Source organism: Halichoerus grypus, chromosome 10, assembly GCF_964656455.1.
Source record: "Halichoerus grypus chromosome 10, mHalGry1.hap1.1, whole genome shotgun sequence".
Taxonomy (NCBI): Eukaryota; Metazoa; Chordata; class Mammalia; order Carnivora; family Phocidae; genus Halichoerus; species Halichoerus grypus.
Genome location: NC_135721.1, coordinates 75,706,671 through 75,725,600, shown reverse-complemented (window position 1 = coordinate 75,725,600; position 18,930 = coordinate 75,706,671). Strand labels below are relative to the sequence as shown.

General features: G+C 36.5%; 1 protein-coding gene across 1 annotated transcript in view; it reads left to right on the top strand.

Moving 5' to 3' along the window:
- The window catches only part of TMEM131 (transmembrane protein 131), a 232,772-nt gene that overhangs the window by 165,680 nt on the left and 48,162 nt on the right, over positions 1–18,930 (top strand). Inside the window, exons 12-22 of the mRNA XM_078056643.1 lie at positions 2,442–2,550; positions 5,347–5,455; positions 6,270–6,423; positions 6,517–6,687; positions 7,746–7,856; positions 7,950–8,084; positions 10,781–10,885; positions 14,451–14,537; positions 17,313–17,465; positions 17,566–17,641; positions 17,826–17,943. Coding sequence (XP_077912769.1) covers positions 2,442–2,550; positions 5,347–5,455; positions 6,270–6,423; positions 6,517–6,687; positions 7,746–7,856; positions 7,950–8,084; positions 10,781–10,885; positions 14,451–14,537; positions 17,313–17,465; positions 17,566–17,641; positions 17,826–17,943 — 1,328 coding nt within the window. The remainder of the gene's footprint in view (positions 1–2,441; positions 2,551–5,346; positions 5,456–6,269; positions 6,424–6,516; positions 6,688–7,745; positions 7,857–7,949; positions 8,085–10,780; positions 10,886–14,450; positions 14,538–17,312; positions 17,466–17,565; positions 17,642–17,825; positions 17,944–18,930) is intronic.

Below are 18,930 nucleotides of genomic sequence, written 5' to 3'. Positions count from 1 at the left end.
CAAGAGCTCAGGCTATTAAGATTTCCAGCTCAGAGAACTGCAGAACCACCCTTAGGGCCATCATTTCAGGCCCAATAAAGACAAACCAGCAGTGAGAGGGGAGGTGCCCTGCCATCTGGTGTAAAAGCAGTATTTGTGATCATTATGTGTATAACCAGCTTTGTTCCCTATGATCTCGGACACAAGGCAAAAGGAGAAGTTTTTTGTTTTGTTTTTTGTTTTTTGTTTTTTAATTTTTTTAATTAACATATAATGTATTATTTGTTTCAGGGGTACAGGTCTGTGATTCATCAGTCTTACACAATTCGCAGCGCTCACCATAGTACTTACCCTCCCCAATGTCCATCACCAGCCACCCCATCCCTCTCACCCCCCTCCACTCGAGCAACCCTCAGTTTGTTTCCTGAGATTAAGAGTCTCTTATGGTTTGTCTCCCTCTCTGGTTTCATCTTGTTTCATTTTTCCCTCCCTTCCCCTATGATCCTCTGTCTTGTTTCTCAAATTCCTCATATCAGTGAGACCATATGATACTTGTCTTTCTCTGATTGACTTATTTCTTTTAGCATAATACCCTCTAGTTCCATCCACGTCATTGCAAATGGCAAGATTTCATTTTTTGATGGCTGAATAATATTCCATTGTATATATATATACCATATCTTCTTTATCCATTCATCTGTTGATGGACATCTGGTGTAAAAGATGGGCTCTTTCCATAGTTTGGCTATTGTGGACATTGCTGCTATAAACATTGGGGTGCACATACCCCTTCGGATCACTACATTTGTATCTTTAGGGCAAATACCCAGTAGTGCAATTGCTGGGTCTTAGGGTAGCTCTATTTTCAACTTTTTGAGGAACCTTCATACTGTTTTCCAGAGTGGCTGCACCAGTTTGCATTCCCACCAACAGTGTAGGAGGGTTCCCCAAAAGGAGCAGTTTTTCTTCATACTCTTCTCAGGCGCTTCTTGTGCCTTCATGCAACTGCCCTTCATTCAGTTTTGTCAGATTCCACTTTTATGGATCAACTGAAAGGGTGTGTAGGGAGCCAGGGGGAAGAACTTGGTGACGTGCAAGGATCTGACCGCACCCGTGTTAGCAGGCGCACCTGGTGAGTGTCACAGAAGAGAACTGTGTTCTTTCTATGGGAGGCATCAGGCCTTGACAACAAGTTTATAAAGCCCCTGAAAATTCAGCCAAAACCAAAATTCAGACCCAAGTAAGATTCTAATTGAATTCTAAAGGAAGATTATTGATCAAGATTTGTGTACAATACCATGACTTCATTGACACATGTTTAGGCAATAGGATGCCAAGTAAAGGGCCCAGACCCTGGACCAAGTCAGGACACCTGGTTTCCAGCCCCACCTCTTGATGCCTAGCTATTGAAACATCACTCCATATTGCAAGATTCTCTTCATCTGTAAAACAGGGAAGCAGGTTGGGATCTTTAAGGTTCCTTCCAATGAAAAATGCTTTGTGTCAGTAAGGATAATAAAAAAGTAACTGGGGCACCTGGGTTGTTCAGTCAGTTAAGTGTCTGCCGTCAGCTCAGATCATGATCCCGGGGTCCTGGGATCCAGCCCCACATCGGGCTCTCTGCTCAGCGGGGAATCTGCTTCTCCCTCTGCCCATTCCCCTGCTTGTGCTTGCTCTCTTGCTCTCTCTTTCTCAAATAAATAAATAAAATCTTTAAAAAAAAAAAGTAACTGCATCTTAAAATGTAAAATGCATTTATTTTTCTAGCTTGCTCCAAAAGTGCAAGCTTTTACTGTGTTTGTTATTATAGGCTTAGTTGTTGACTAGAAAGATCTTATTTTTTAAATTTAAACTGTTCTGACCTCTCCAAGCTACACAGCTCTTCAGTCTGCCCCACTGCTCAGGCCGGCAGCTGGGAGCGCAGCCCTGCCCGGTGACAGCGGCCTGCCTCACTTGCACAGCTGCGCCCTAGAGACATAGAGAAAGTACCACCAAAAGGGGGATCTGCAAAACTACTTTGGCAGAGGGGTACCGGCTCCCAAATTCATGTTCATTCTTCATATAGTCAGGATATTACATTTGGTATTGTGGAGTTCTTGAAGAGGGACCCTATCATAAATCTTCACGTCTCCTTCTCTCATATATTAATTGGGCACTTGTTTAGAAAATAAATACCTTTCTTTTCTGTTTTATGTATTCATACCTAGTGTACTAGTTTGTCTCTAGATTTTTACACTCACTTACCTATCATATACTTTTCCTCTGGCCATCCTTTTATTTCATGAAGATGTTCTAGTGAAATTAATGTGAACTTGTGTCAGTTTGGCCTACTCTATTTAAAGGGAACATGTAAAGTTAAACTTTTCCAATTTTGATTCTGCTTCACTTTTCAGTACACTCTCCAGTATAATGTAACTGAACATTGGACTAAAATAATGCTATATATATTTTTCTGTTTGCAGAGTGTTCGACCTACACCACAAAATGATGCTGTAACGGTACACTTTAAACCAATTACATTGAAAGCTTCAGAAAGTAAATATACCAAAGTTGCAAGTATTAGTTTTGATGGTAAGTATTCATCTTTCTCTAATGAAGTGATCTTGTTTTGATAAACCAGAAGGCATGTATATTGACATCTTAATGTAGAAACATTGACCATTTTGTAGTCAGATTTTATATTACTGCTTAGGTTTGTTTATCTTATAAACCATCACAAACTCTTATTTGATTGCTTCATGAAAGAAAATGCAAGTTCATAAACTGAAATTCATATTAGCAAATACATTAGGATTGGAATTAAATTTTTGTAATCTGGGTTTTCACATATATACCTAGTAAGCTTTGCCTTAATTATGAAGTCATTATTTTTTGTAATTGAGTGATAATGTATTTGAATTTCAGAAGCATGTTTGAATTTGAGAATAGAAATATTCTCCATAACAGTTTCATATATTGACTTTTTAAACAAGGCAGACAGTTCTGCCTAACCTAAAATAATAGCCTTTATGATAGCATTGTCAAATTAGAGAACTATTATTTCAGATATGTATATTATATATTTTGACATTTGAAATGTTAACCCAGACTTTAACATATTTTAAAAGCATGTTTTTATTCAGCTTTGTCCACTTTACTAGAACATTTATTTAGTTTGCTGTCACAAAATTTTTTTAAATAATGATTTAATGGCTGCTTAACTGTACTTAATGAGAACTGACACTCAAATGGGACTTTTCTCGTAAGGGCTCTTGCAAGTAAGGAGCCCTGAAGCTTACACTTCGGCTTTATGATGAAGCCACCTCTGCTCATAGCCCAGATTTCACAGCTACACTCCTCATCAGAAGAGAGCATTTGATCACTGTGCCCTACTGAGTGCAGCAGAATACTGGAAGACTCTGCAGTGTTTGTGAGAGCATCTGTGCTTACTCCTTGTACATGAAGAGCTCTGGGGAGGATCTGGAGCAGTGCACAGGCTGGGTGCCAAGCTTTAGTGTTCATCCTATGAGCTCAGAGAAAACTCCCGAAGAAATCAAGATTAAATATGTGACGTACTTTCATAACACAGCTATCAGAAAAGAGTATTGTAGAAGGTTTTGATGCCCCAGTTATTTCCAAATCTGTGATAAACTGTCTTCTCTGTTGCTGGGATACCACAGTCATGTCTACCAGTATCCACATCAACAAGTGCATTCTCTTCTCTCACCGAGGAGAGCAGCCAGTAATAATCCCTGACCCTGAGAACTTTTCGGATCCATCCTTCTGATAAATTCAAGCAGTGGGGGAGTGTGCCTCAGGAGCAGGTGTGCTATATAGTTACCCCAAGCTCTTCTTCTCCAGCTCCTGAACCGACAACGCAGTGAATGTTTCCCTTTGTGTGATAAATGAATGTCAGTAATGTTGGTTCTTCTGAGATCACAGACTCTAAAAAAAGTATTTCTTAAATTATGTAACATTAATAAAAGGAAAAGCATCTTTTAAAGTAAATGCTACATTTCTTAAAAGTGGTCTTTATTATCATGGGAAAATCCTTCCACCTTTCACCTCCCACCTCCCCTTCTACCACCCCAGTGCATAGTAGGAATATTGTACAGCCTCCTAAAATAATAAGCCCAGTAATGGCTACACAGCAAGCAGAAAGGAATGAAGATTAATGGGAGTTTTAAAAATCTGAGGGCGCCTGGGTGGCTCAGTTGGTTAAGTGACTGCCTTCAGCTCAGGTCATGATCCCAGAGTCCTGGGATCGAGTCCCACATCGGGCTCCCAGCTCAGCGGGGAGCCTGCTTCTCCCTCTGACCCTCTCCCCTCTCATGCTGTTGCTCGCTCGCTCGCTCGCTCTCTAATAAATAAATAAATAAAATCTTTAAAAAAAATAAAATCTCAAATCACTGTACATAGCCATATACTAGATGTCATACCATTTTTTTTATTTGTCTTTTTTTGTGCTAAAGTTGGATAACACACATTTGCAGAACTCACATAAGTTCTTCTCCTAACTAGAAGTGTTCCAGAAGTACCTTAAACGGGATAAACAGCTTCTTTATTTACTTTGAAAGGAACATCTAATGGGTACCCAGAATGGATCCAACTGAGTCTATTTCTGCAATTCCAGATGGAATTATTCATAACTGCTACAAAATTGAAAGATTTTACTTCATCTCTGAGGACAATATCATGGCAGGGAGAGTCTTATACTAGGAGTTAGGGTTGGCTAATACAGGAAGTCAGAGCTCACAACACCTGACACTTCTCGTACCCTGCTACTTGAATGATACTTATAACAAGACTCTGGCATACAAGGAATGTTATTTCTTAATACAGCTGTAAACCAGTGGTTCTCAATGGGAGCCAGTTTTGCCTCCCAGGCCAGGGAACATTTGGCAGTGGCCACAGACATTGTTGGTTGTCTCATCTGGGGGGCTGCTACTGCTGTCTAGCACACAGAGGCTTGGGATGCTGCTGAGCATCCTCCAGTGCACAGGACAGACAGCCCCTGCACCCCAGAAAGAACTGACCTGGCCTAAAATGTTAATAGTGCCCAGGGTGAGAAGTCCTGGTGTAAGGAAAGCCACAGCTTAGGGCTCTAGGGAAGTAGCTCAAATACAGTGTTTTTCCTCCTAGATTGTGTTCACTTGCTAATTCCTTATCTGTTTAATCCTATTACAGGAAAATTAAAGTAGTTTTCCCTTTTTTGGATGAAAAATGTGATATTTAATGTAAAATGTTGTAAAAGTCTCCTGTTTGCCAATCTGAAAGCTCAACTATGCTTTTAAAAGATTGTGTCAGTCTACAGCAAGTCACTCTCCTCCTCTGTAGAAACTCTGGTAGCAAAAGGTGACAGAGATAATTTTTTATGTTTCCTTTTAGCATCAAAGGCAAAAAAACCATCTCAGTTTTCTGGGAAAATAACTGTTAAAGCAAAGGAAAAGAGTTATTCTAAACTCGAAATACCATATCAAGCAGAAGTTTTAGATGGGTGAGTTTCTCTTTAAAATAAGCTTTATAACTTTTCACTAATCAGTAAATTCTGTTTTCCTACTAATTGACCTTAGCAAAAGTAGTAACCAAATTTACATAAGCTCCATGGAACTTTTGTTGAAAAGATCAACTTCCACTTTATTGTTTTTACTTTTTTAGAAGAAAAAGGTAAATGGGATGATATGATTTGGGCTTAAATGAAGTCTTAGTGATTCAGTAATACAATAGAAAAAGGAATCTATGATTTTTAAATAACATTTACATCATTGGAGCTATTTCCTTTCTGTAATTGGTTTTGTAACGTACAAGTGGTTGTGGCTTGTTATTAAAGTATATTGTCACTTGAAACAAAATCATTTATCTTCCTTTATAAACTTGTAAACAGTGTTCTAGAATTACAACTTTTTATAAATGGGTAACAATATATGTAGTTCATTTTTGGATTATACTTGAAACAATAATAGTTTAATATCCAACTTGGTAGGAACTTATTTTAACAAAGCTGGTTGCAATTAAATGATAAACATGATTTTTTTTAAGTAGCTTAAAACTTTCTGTTAATACATTCTTGATTTTAATTGTTTGATTGCATATAATTCAATAGAGAATAGTTCTTTATATTACATGTCGATATTTTGCAATCTAAGTTTTGTTTTAAATCATGTGCTCATGCTCTAAAATATTCATAGTTCTAATTCTCAAGTAACAGTCCTTAATGTTAAATGTAAAATTATTACAACAGAAGAACTTGGATTTTAAATTAACGCATAGAGATAAAAATGATTTATTTTGTTTATGTTTTTTTCAAATAGTTATTTGGGATTTGATCATGCTGCCACATTATTTCACATCCGAGACAGTCCTGCTGACCCCGTGGAAAGGCCAATTTACCTGACTAACACTTTCAGCTTTGCAATCCTCATTCATGATGTGTTGCTACCAGAAGAAGCCAAAACAATGTTTAAAGTATGTCTGGGAACCCTCATACTTTTCATTTTACTGATCTACCAACTAGATGATGCTGACCCATTGTTTTTTTTCTCTCCCCTCATTTCCTAGGTTCACAACTTCAGCAAACCAGTCTTAATTCTTCCAAATGAATCAGGATACATTTTTACACTGTTTTTTATGCCCTCCACATCATCCATGCACATAGATAACAATATTTTACTTATTACCAATGCTTCTAAATTTCATTTACCTGTGAGGGTATATACAGGCTTTTTAGATGTAAGTATGTTGTACCTTTAAAATTTAAGTTCCCAGCCATCTTTTGTGTGTTCAGGTATTATTAGGCAATCATTTTGTACATGCTTCTGTACATGAGCTCTATAAGTTGCTCTAATCCCTCCTCTCAGTACTTTCAAGATAACTGGTTTTCATCCTTCCCAGTAGCCATCTCTTGTCGTGACACAGATGAATCCTTTTGTTACAGTTGGCACTTAGGTATTTTCCATGTTGTGCTTTCTCTTGGTTTTACTTTTAAACTGTTACAATCATGGGGAAACTGAAAACAAACACTAAGTGGAGGAAAATAATAAGCAGGAAAAAATAATACAAGGAGGGCAAAGAAGAAACTAAGGAGGTGGTGACCAAAACCAGGAAATACAGCGTAAAGAAAAGAACCAAATAATAAAGAAGAGAGTAAAGTGGTAAAGACACACAGTTGGAATAGCAGGAAAGAATAAAGGTCTTTCTAATATAGAAAATAAGCCAGGAGAAAAAAAAAAAATCCAAACTAAGCTATCCTTAGGATAATCAGTGAAAGAATTTTAGATAAAAAATAAAACTGATGAGAGATATGAAAGATAAAAAGAAAATTAGAACATGTAGAGATGTAGTTCCCCAAAAAGCCAACATCAATAAGAATTTCAGAGCTGGAGGGGCTTTTCAATATTATCCCACTCCTTCTTCATTTGTTTTGCTTGAGTGATTATGTATTTTTGGCTGCTCTCATGAATACATAATGTTTACTGAGACCAAGGATTTTTTGACTAATCCTCTGGGGTTTTACTTACCCTTCCCTAGTACTTTAGCTTCCTGCTTCTTTTACGTGCCTTCAGAGGAGAAATAGTTATTCCAGAGAGACTATGAATGTCTTCATTTCTGATTACTGATAATACTTCATTGTACAGAATTCTTAATTATATTTTATATATGTGTATATATGTGTATATTGACATAAAATATAGAAACCTTAGTATGTCCATACAGCTACTTTCTCTTGATACCCTGCTTTTATATAAGTGTGATTTAATGTTTAATCTAGTTCTTTTATATCTTTTCAGTACTTTGTATTACCCCCCAAAATAGAGGAACGTTTCATAGATTTTGGCATATTGAGTGCTACAGAAGCAAGCAATATTTTATTTGCGATTATAAACAGCAATCCAATTGAGGTAAAAAAAAAATCTGTTTTTATTCTAAATCACATTTAAGTGTTTTATGCTAGTGCTACAATAATCCCTTTCATACCTTTCTCTTTTTTTAAGTTGGCTATAAAAAGTTGGCACATCATAGGAGACGGTTTATCAATAGAACTTGTAGCTAGTGAAAGAGGCAACAGAACTACAATAATTGCAAGCCTTCCAGAATTAGAAAAATCCTCTTTATCAGACCAGTCATCAGTAAGTAAACTTTCTTATTGTTTCCTTAAACTTAGTTGTATGTTTAAACCCCAAATAAAAGTCTATTCCTACGACACATACTTGAACTAATATTTTTATGAGATTCATAATAGCATCAGTTATTTAATATTAAAAGGTTCTTGTGGGCAATCTACTTCAACTCCCTCCTTTTATGATGAGGGTACTTGAAACCCAAAGGAGTTAAGTTCTACCCTGTCATAAAAGGTTCTGTAACAAAGAAAATTTAAATAATCTTTTTGTAACACAAGTGTCATTACAAGAGAAATTCCCATTGGTACTAAACTAACCCTATGTTCATTGAATTTACTTGGCAAAAGAGATAGCCCTGCACATTGGTAGAAAGTTTTCAATTATACAGAATACTTCTGGCCAGTTTTCTGTGAGATAAACCTTGTTTGATCCCTTTGTAGATCTGCCCATGTACTTTTACTCTGTCTTATAAATACATACATTTGGTCATAAAAGAGCATGAAACAAGAGAAAACAGATATATCAGTCAAAGCCCTTACCACTACTGGAAGTGGAACTTGGAATTTATACCAATTCAGAACAGAACTAGTAGAATTACCTTGTGTGAAAAGGGGCATAACATATCTCATCTGTAAGTTAAGGATAGAACTTCTTGGGGCAGTCTTACAAAAGAAGGAGAAAATGTCCTTATGCACAGAGATGGTTGACAGATACACTTCCATGGACTGCCATAAGCTATAAAAATTTATTTAAATAGTTTGTGCCAGAAGAACCCTCCAGAATAATTATTTTGGAGGGCATTTTGGCAATATGTATCACTCCTGGGAATTCTTCCCATGGAAGTAATTTAAAGAGCTAAAAGCTCACTGGTAGAAAACTGTGCTGCCCAAGACAGTAGGAACTAATTAACATGTGGCTACTGAGCCCTTGAAATGTGGCTAGTCTCAGTTAAGATGTCTTGTGTCAAATACACACCAGATTTGAAGACTTAGTTTGGGACTGTAAGCTGTTAATAATAATATTAAAATATTGATAATGTTTTAATATTGATGACATGTTGAAATGTTACTAATTTGGATATATTAGGATAAATAAAAAGTATTAAAAATTTTTAAAAAGAGCTAAGAGCTGTGAAAATGAAGATGTTTATAATAGTGTTATTAATAATTTCAAATACCTGGAAACAGTCAAATACAAAAAGTAAAGCATGCTTTTATGATTGAATATGAAGCAAATAAAAAATAAATATGATTGTGTATAGAAACTTGGAAGATTTATGAAAAAGTAGAAAACAGTACTAAATAAGGTATATTCTAACTGCAGCTATGTAGCATTCATGCTACATAATCAGATATTTGTGAACGGTGGTAATTTATGGCTGTTTATTTTAATAATTTATAATGTTTTAAATTTGATTAAATAAAGCCTCCTTTTAAAACAAGTATATATCCTTGAGAAGTAGTATTTGTCACTCCAGCTGAGGTTTTATTTTTAATAAAAATAGAATGCTGAAAAAGGGTAATAATTAAGCCTGCCATTAATGTATTCCTTTCAACAGTAAAGTTAGAGTAAAATCGTATGTATATCTACTCCCAGGTGTTTGAATTTTATTGTTTCCTAGTAAGACATTATAAATCTAATAATTCTAGAAATCTGGATCATTTCCTAGCAATAAATAGCATATGTTAACATATACTATTTAAATTTCAGAGGTCCATTTAATAACATAAAGTCTGTTTGACAATTTAGGGTTTTAGAATTAGCTTTTATATAAAACTATAAATTTAAAAACAAGGGACAGAAAGATGAGATCATTGTTATGAACTCTTAAAATAGGAAGTTGTAGTGAGGTGCCAACTTCAAAATAGCAACTCCACAAAATGAATTTTTTTAAGCTTAAAACCCTTAAACTTTCAACTGTTTTCCCAAAACCCAAAGCTATGAACTACATTATTGTCCTGTTCCTTATGAAACACACATTGCCAGCAATTCTGTGTTCTTCAGACCTGTGTTCTGATTTGGGCAGTCTACACAGTAGAGTAGAAAGTCTTAGGATTGCACAAAACCAACACAGAAAATGCTTTTTAAAAGGAGAAAGTATGTTTGGTGTATCAACATTTATATTTTAAGGTAACTATGAATTCTAGATAAAATATAACTAATTATTAAAGTACATCTTCACAAAATGAATTACTTTTTTGGGGGAATTTCACAACTGAAAAGTGCTGACAGAAGAAGAGTGGACAACCACTGTCACACACCACACACAAAAATCACTCAAAATGGATGAAAGACTTAAATTTAAGACCTGAACCCAAAAAATCCCCTAGAAGAAGAGGATAAGTCCCTTGACATCAGTCTTGGTGATGACTTTTTTGGATCTGACTCCCTTTGCTCCAGCCCTCACCCTCTCTGTCGGTGCAGGTACATGCATGATGTGTGAGGACCATACCCCTTTCCACCTTGGCAGATGGGACTCTGTTCCTGAGCCAGTTTTCTTGGTGGTCCATGGAATAAGTGTAGAATAAGCATCTAAGAATGGGCATTATTTTGAGATATTTGTACAAGATGGTATGGTAATTCAGTGTCATACAGTATATATTAGAATTTGGAGGTCAGGTCATCACAAATAGTGTTCTTTACCATTTTAGTAGGAAACTGCAACTAGCAAGGCTAATGAATGATGTCATTTCTACCACATACAGGTAATATTAGCTTCAGGCTATTTTGCAGTGTTCAGAGTCAAACTTACTGCAAAAAAACTGGAAGGGATTCATGATGGAGCCATACAGATCACCACAGACTATGAGGTAAAGACTATGAGGATTCATGTCAATGAGGTTTTTCTGATAATTCAGTCTCTTTTTTGTTGTTTTTATAGAAACAACTAAGTTTACTGATAAAGTTATAGTTTACTTGTCTTAAACCTTAAAAACTGAACTTTTGAGAATAGTTTACAAAATCTTGGTGTTCATTAGCTCCTAGTTTTCTCATAAAACCCAAAACCTCTTAACTAAAAACAACTTCAGAAAAATGGCTTTGACAGCAATCAGACAACAAAAAGAAATAAAAGGCATCTGAATCGGCAAAGAAGAAGTCAAACTCTCACTCTTTGCAGATGATATGATACTTTATGTGGAAAACCCGAAAGACTCTACCCCAAAACTGCTAGAACTCATATAGGAATTCAGTAAAGTGGCAGGATATAAAATCAGTGCACAGAAATCAGTTGCATTTATGTACACCAACAAAAAGACAGAAGAAAGAGAAATTAAGGAGTTGATCCCATTTACAATTGCACCCAAAACCATAAGATACCTAGGAATAAATCTAACCAAAGAGGCAAAAAATCTGTACTCAGAAAACTATAAGATACTCATGAAAGAAATTGAGGAAGACACAAAGAAATGGAAAAATGTTCCATGCTCATGGATTGGAAGAACAAATATTGTGAAGATGTCAGTGCTACCTAGAGCAATCTACACATTTAATGCAATTCCTATCAAAATATCATCAACTTTTTTTAAAGAAATGGAACAAATAATCCTAAAATTTGTATGGAACCAGAAAAGACCCCGAATGGCCAGAGCAATGTTGAAAAAGAAAAGCAAAGCTGGCGGCATCACAATTCCGGACTTCAAGCTCTATTACAAAGCTGTAGTCATCAAGACAGTATGGTACTGGCACAAAAACAGACACATAGATCAATGGAACAGAATAGAGAGCCCAGAAATGGACCCTCAACTCTATGGTCAACTAATCTTCGACAAAGCAGGAAAGAATGTCCAATGGAAAAAAGACAGTCTCTTCAACAAATGGTGTTGGGAAAATTGGACAGCCACATGCAGAAGAATGAAACTCAACCATTTCCTTACACCACACACAAAAACAGACTCAGAATTGGTTGAAAGACCTAAATGTGAGACAGGAATCCATCAAAATCCTAGAGGAGAACACAGGCAGCAACCTCTTTGACGGCAGGCGCAGCAACTTCTTCCTAGAAACATCGCCAAAGGCAAGGGAAACAAGGGTAAAAATGAACTATTGGGACTTCATCAAGATAAAAAGCTTTTGCACAGCAAAGGAAACAGTCAACAAAACCAAAAGACAACCGACAGAATGGGAGAAGATATTTGCAAATGACATACCAGATAAAGGGCTAGTATCCAAAATCTATAAAGAACTTATCAAACTCAACACCCAAAGAACAGATAATCCAATCAAGAAATGGGCAGAAGACATGAACAGACGTCTTTCCAAAGAAGACATCCAAACCGCCAACAGACACATGAAAAAGTGCTCAACATCGCGCGGCATCAGGGAAATCCAAATCAAAACCTCAATGAGATACCACCTCACACCAGTCAGAATGGCTAAAATTAACAAGTCAGGAAACGACAGATGTTGGCAAGGATAGGGAACCCTCCTACACTGTTGTTGGGAATGCAAGCTGGTGCAGCCACTCTGGAAAACAGTATGGAGGTTCCTCAAAAAGTTGAAAATAGAGCCACCGTACGACCCAGCAATTGCACTACTGGGTATTTACCCCAAAGATACAAATGTAGTGATCTGAAGGGGTACGTGCACCCTAATGTTTATAGCAGCAATGTCCACAATAGCCAAACTATGGAAAGAGCCCAGATGTCCATCAACAGATGAATGGATAAAGAAGATGTGGTGTATATATATACAGTGGAATATTATGCAGCCATCAAAAAATGAAATCTTGCCATTTGCAATGACGTGGATGGAACTAGAGGGTATTATGCTAAGCAAAATAAGTCAATCAGAGAAAGATGTATCATATGATCTCACTGATACAAGAAATTCTTAATCTCAGGAAACAAACTAAGGGTTGCTGGAGTGGTGGGGGGTTGGAGGGATGGGGTGGCTGGGTGATAGACATTGGGGAGGGTATGTGCTATGGTGAGCGCTGTGAATTGTGTAAGACTGATGAATCACAGACCTGTACCTCTGAAACAAATAATACATTATGTGTTAAAAAAAAAAGAAGATAGTAGGAAGGGGAAAATGAAGGGGGGGAATCAGAGGGGGAGACAAACCATGAGAGACTATGGACTCAGAAACAAACTGAGGGTTCTAGGGGGGAGGAGGGTGGGGGGATGGGTTAGCCTGGTGATGAGTATTAAAGAGGGCATGTATTGAATGGTTCACTGGGTGTTATACGCAAACAATGAATCATGGAACGCTGCATCAAAAACTAATGATGTAATGTATGGTGATTAACATAAATAATAAAATAAAATTAAAAAAAAGAAAAATGGCTTTGGCACATTTATAATTGCTCTGTTAGAAACCTGCTTACACATAGTTATAGCATTGCACAGATCCTGACTGAAATTCCTGAATGAGATCACTGATTCTTTTGTAATCATTAATATACTCCTGTGTAATATTTCCAAAAAGGAAGATACAATCAGGAAATCACATCTTAATTTGAGTTCTTATGATTGTATTTACATGAGTCATTCTAGTTCAAGGGCAGAGTGAAGATCATTGAGCTTTTGAAAGACTCTTTGTGGTGTTTAACATGTTGCATTCAATGAGATTTTTGAACGGATATATTTCTGCCACACTTAAGTGTTTTAATTTAATATTTACAAGTTGCTTCCACTGGTCTCCTGTTTTCAGCACATACAACCCCCACATGAAAGAAAGCTAATTCAGAATAAACAGAACTGATCATTTAATAATAATAATGTATGTAAATAATATATAATAATAATAGATTTGTTAGGAGTGTGTCAAATTAATTACCTCCAAAAGTGAAAAATTCATGTTGATCACTCATGAGAAAAATAAGTACATTTCATAGCTAAGACAAATTTTTGTTAGTATGGATAAAAATGAGAATTAGGAAAAAATATCTTAAGTATCTTTGTGAGTTACATACAGAGTGAGTTGATATTCAACATCTATAATGTTCAACTCTTTTTAAATTAAGTTGATGTTAATTTATTGCTGCATACAAAAAATACAGAACTGTATAACTCTAGAAAATGTGAAGTGTCACATACACTGTTTTAGGAGTACAATTTGACTTTCTTTGTTAAATTAATAGTCTACAAAATAACCTATGTTATGAAAAATCTATTCTTCATTCCTTCCCCATTGTTTTGTCTTACCATGTTTTCAATGAATCACTGAAAAATACATGGAAATGTATTTTAGAGCATTTTATGGAGTACATTGATTAAACAGTTTTCGTGGGTAATTTTAATATTGTTTTTGAGATAGTTATTGCTAATATAAGTTCCAAGATGACTTTTTTTACATCCTCAAAAATAATGCAGTAATGGTCAAGATCAATCTCAGACTTAAACACTTATTTCTATGGTCTGCTTCACTCCACAGATCCTAACAATTCCTGTGAAGGCTGTAATTGCAGTGGGTTCGCTGACTTGCTTCCCAAAACATATGGTTCTTCCACCTTCCTTTCCAGTAAGAGATTTAATTTATAGATTTTTTTTATAATTTTTTTCCTTTGCCTTTACCTCTGTGTTCCTAGAATCCAACAGTAAAGTCAGTTATTCTTTGTTCGTAGCTTATTTTAAGGTAAGACATTGAACCAGGTTCCATAGGAGGTATAAAGAGGAATAAGAAATAGTCCCTTCTTTCAAAAAGTTTTCTATCTAGATTGGGAAATGAGCCAATGATTCATAAATGAAAAGCAGGATGTAGAAATTGGCATGTAGAAGCAGGTATGGGTAGGGTAGATAGAGTCAAAAATATGACTTAGAGTTTGAACCTAGAGAATAAAGAGAAAAGAAATGGGGAAACCAAGAGACCACCACAGCCTTTTGCAGGAAGGTGTTGTGGTCAGTTCAGGAGACTTGGGGGCAAATGTAGACGTGTCCCTTACCCTGTGGAAGGAGATGTGGTGGTTTATGAGAAAACAGTACGTTGTAAAAATCTTAATGCTATATATAATAAAACCTAAATTTAGAATTTAGTACCTTAAAAAGATCAATTTTGAGTTCATAGGTTCAGCATATTTGATTAATTAAATCTTTGTCTTGTCATTCCACTTTGCACTGACTATATAGAACTCAGCTTCATTATTTATCCAAAAAGACCTTGTTCCTTTCTTCAGCTGCCTTTTCAATCAGTGATCTCCTTAAACACAGCATAAATCCTGGAGGGGAATAATTCAGTAGATGACACAGTGAAAGGCCGATGAATGGTAAATCAGAAAGCATCTGTATAAAAAAAAGGTGTTGATTTTGAACAAAGTAGGATCAAACTTTTAGATATCCTCAGATGGCTTACATTACCAGATTATTTACTTAGAATCACAAATTAACTTGATGTTACTACCTTAGTCAGGCTGTTATAACAAATTACCATAGACTGGGTGGCTTAAACAACAACCATTTATTTCTCACAGTTCTGTATTCGGGGAAGCCCAAGATCAAAGCACCGGGCAGATCCGGTGTACGGCTGTATCAGTGAGGGCATTCTTCCTGGTTTTGCAAATGGCTGTCTTCTCACTATAGCCTCACATAACCGGAAGAGCAGGGAGGCAGGGCAAGCGCTTTTGTCTCTCCTTTTAAGGTCATTAATCCTATTCATTAGGGCTTCACCCTTATGACCTAATCACCTCCCAAAAGCCCCACCTCTAATACTATTACGGTGAGGGTTAGAATTTCAACATATGAATGAGGGGAGGGGGGGTTCACATTCATTCCATAACAGTCACCTGATTCTGTAAAATCTCTTGTCCAGTGGAGTATACTAGCGCCAATTGAAGCATACAGTACATCCAAATTAGCATTTCAAGTACTTGTGGTTTAATACTTAATATTTGAATACCATCGTAAAATGAACTTTTGTATCTGTTACCTCTTTTGACCCACCCACCTGGCCACACACACGCACACGTACACCCGCACACACACACACTCCTGAGAGACAAGGCATGGACTTGAGCAAAATGATTATTACCAGTGCATGCCATGAAGACACAGCTGGTTAGATGCCAGGCTTGGGCTATCAAAGGCCTTGTGCTTCCTGCTCCTGTGTTCTCCCCGTCCCAGCAGCATGCCTGACCTCTGATACCTTCCTGCTATGTTTCCCTCTGGCTGGGCTGCAAATGATGAGTGTTACTTTTTTTTTCTTTTTAAGATTTTTTATTTATTTATTTGACAAAGAGAGACACAGCAAGAGAGGGAGCACAAGCAGGGGGAGTGGGAGAGGGAGAAGCAGGCTTCCCGCTGAGCAGGGAGCCCGATGCGGGGCTCGAACCCAGGACCCTGAGATCATGACCTGAGCCGAAGGCAGATGCTATTAAGCATCTGAGGCACCCAGACACCCCGATGAGTGTTACTTTTAACCTCACTCTCATTCAACTCTTTTTTCTGTGCACTCTCTTAACTTCTGTGTCTTCTAATACCAGATATTAGCCCAGTGGGTATGGTCATTTTCGAGACTTCTTCAAATGACTAGGAATCAGATTATAAGATAAAATTCTGTACTCAAAAGAAAGTAAAGATTATAATATAATTCTTATTGTGGATCATTTAAATCATTTAATTTTTTACTTAAAATTTGATACCCTATCATAGGGAGAAGCATGCAGCTGATAAGAGCAATCATTGCTCATCTGGTGATTTAATCTGTCTGCTGTGTTAATGAGATATTTGATAACCTGTATTTTTAGAAGATGTCTGATTTCTTTTTGGCACAAATGATATTTTTCTTTTAAAAAGAAAATACTTCTAAGTAAAATAAATCTGATTTTTTTTTTGCCTTGTCTTGTTTGGCTTTTGATTTTAGAACTAAATTATTTCATCCTGAATTTGGATACTTTGAGGGCAGTCTGGCCTTGGCGTAAACAAACCTTGCTTAACAAACTGACAATGACCATTTCCTTTATTCAGAGCTATCTCTGTTACCTTTGTTGGTAGCCTCATTATTTTAACATCAAACATGAATGTTTTTCTTACTTTCTTATTTCATTTTCACAAGATTACAGAGATTTGTCCTGCTAATTTTTGTATAACAGGCCGTGAAAACAACAAATATACACACACACACACACACACAGATAAGTATAGATATATTTGGGAGGGCTCTGATTACAAAATTAGAGATTATCAAGTGATAAAAATTCTAAGTGTCTTTTGGGGTTTGGTTTCTGAAAAATATGTCAGCTCTAAATTGTGTGTTCTTAAGAAAATCCAACCATATACTAATGAGTTTGTTTGTTTTCTTCAGGGGAAGATAGTTCATCAAAGCTTAAATATTATGAATTCCTTCTCACAGAAGGTAAAGATACAACAAATACGATCTTTGTCAGAAGATGTGCGATTTTACTACAAACGATTACGGGGCAATAAGGAAGACTTGGAGCCAGGAAAAAAGTCAAAGGTTTGAGAACATTGTATTTGAGGATTCCCATCTGTTAGTATTGTGTTACTGTGACCTTCTGTGGATTTGGGATTCATGGTTCTCCTGTGCCTCTTTGTAGATTGCAAACATTTATTTTGATCCTGGACTGCAGTGTGGGGATCATTGCTATGTTGGCTTGCCTTTTCTATCCAAATGTAAGTTAACTTGCTGTTCTCTCTCATCCCCTTCACTCCACCCAAAATATTCTTTGATGAAAGGCTGCCACTTTCAAAGTCCATCTCTATCCCTTGGTACTATGGAAATCATCTGAGGGGAAATTGACAAGTGGATATAGATTATAGGGCTGAGTTTGTCATAATGTATGTTTCCTTGTTTTAGCTGAACCCAAAGTACAGCCTGGTGTAGCCATGCAGGAAGACACTTGGGATGCTGACTGGGATTTGCATCAAAGCCTATTCAAAGGATGGATGGGAATAAAGGAAAATTCAGGTCATAGGTGGGTGGTTTTACTTTAAGTATGTTTAGCTATCTTTACAAGTTTGAAATGTCTCTGTTGATACTACTTTCTAAATGTTACTCTTAAATTAGGTTCTTTTACTTCTCTATAGCTAAGAAAATAACGCCTCATCTTCAGAAAATTATTAATAAGGCATCTTGAATTGCCATTTTAATTGCATGTTGCTCAGAAATATACACACTACCATTTTTCTCTTTTCTCCCATGCTCTAGATACTTCCTTAAAATCAAAGAACTATTTGAAGTTATCTTTATAGAGGATGCATACACTGTTCACCTTAGATACAGCCATTTGCGTAAGAAAGTTTTTACCTACCACTGACCTCTGGTAAAAGCAAAGAAAACATTTCCTAGGTTTAAGTCTACAATGGAGACCAAGTGTCCATTTGCTCATTGTGAAAAGAACTGCCTCCTCCCTTTCCAAGTGCTGAGCCCTTAGGGGGCACCAGAGCCCAGTTCACTAAGGCTCAACCATATGTCATTGGCAGGCAGAAAACATGCTAATGACAAATCACTACCATACCTGGATTCAAAAGCAGAAACACACTTCCTCAGCACTGTAGAAGTACGATCTTTCTTGTGCTCCAGAAGAGAATTTGATTAGAATATTGATAATATAATAACTGATAAAACTGATCTTCTTCACTTGGCTATTTTGGATGTATTTATCAGTATCAAAATAATTTATAGTACTATAAATTTTTCAGACCATTAGTGATTGAATCTGAGGGTTTCATTTATCTGAACTATCTACTATCAAAAGTTTTCTTAAGGCAAAAGAGTTAAATTTCTACTTTAAAGTGGTGAAAATAAGTAGAGAGGGACCTCTAATGAACTCACTAGTTCTTCGTCCCTTACATTTCCATCACAGACCTTACAATGTATAGACAGTCTCCAAATGTTAACATTATGAATAGATAACTTGGAGCGTTGCTGAGGAACCTCTTCACCTCCCACCCACCAAAAC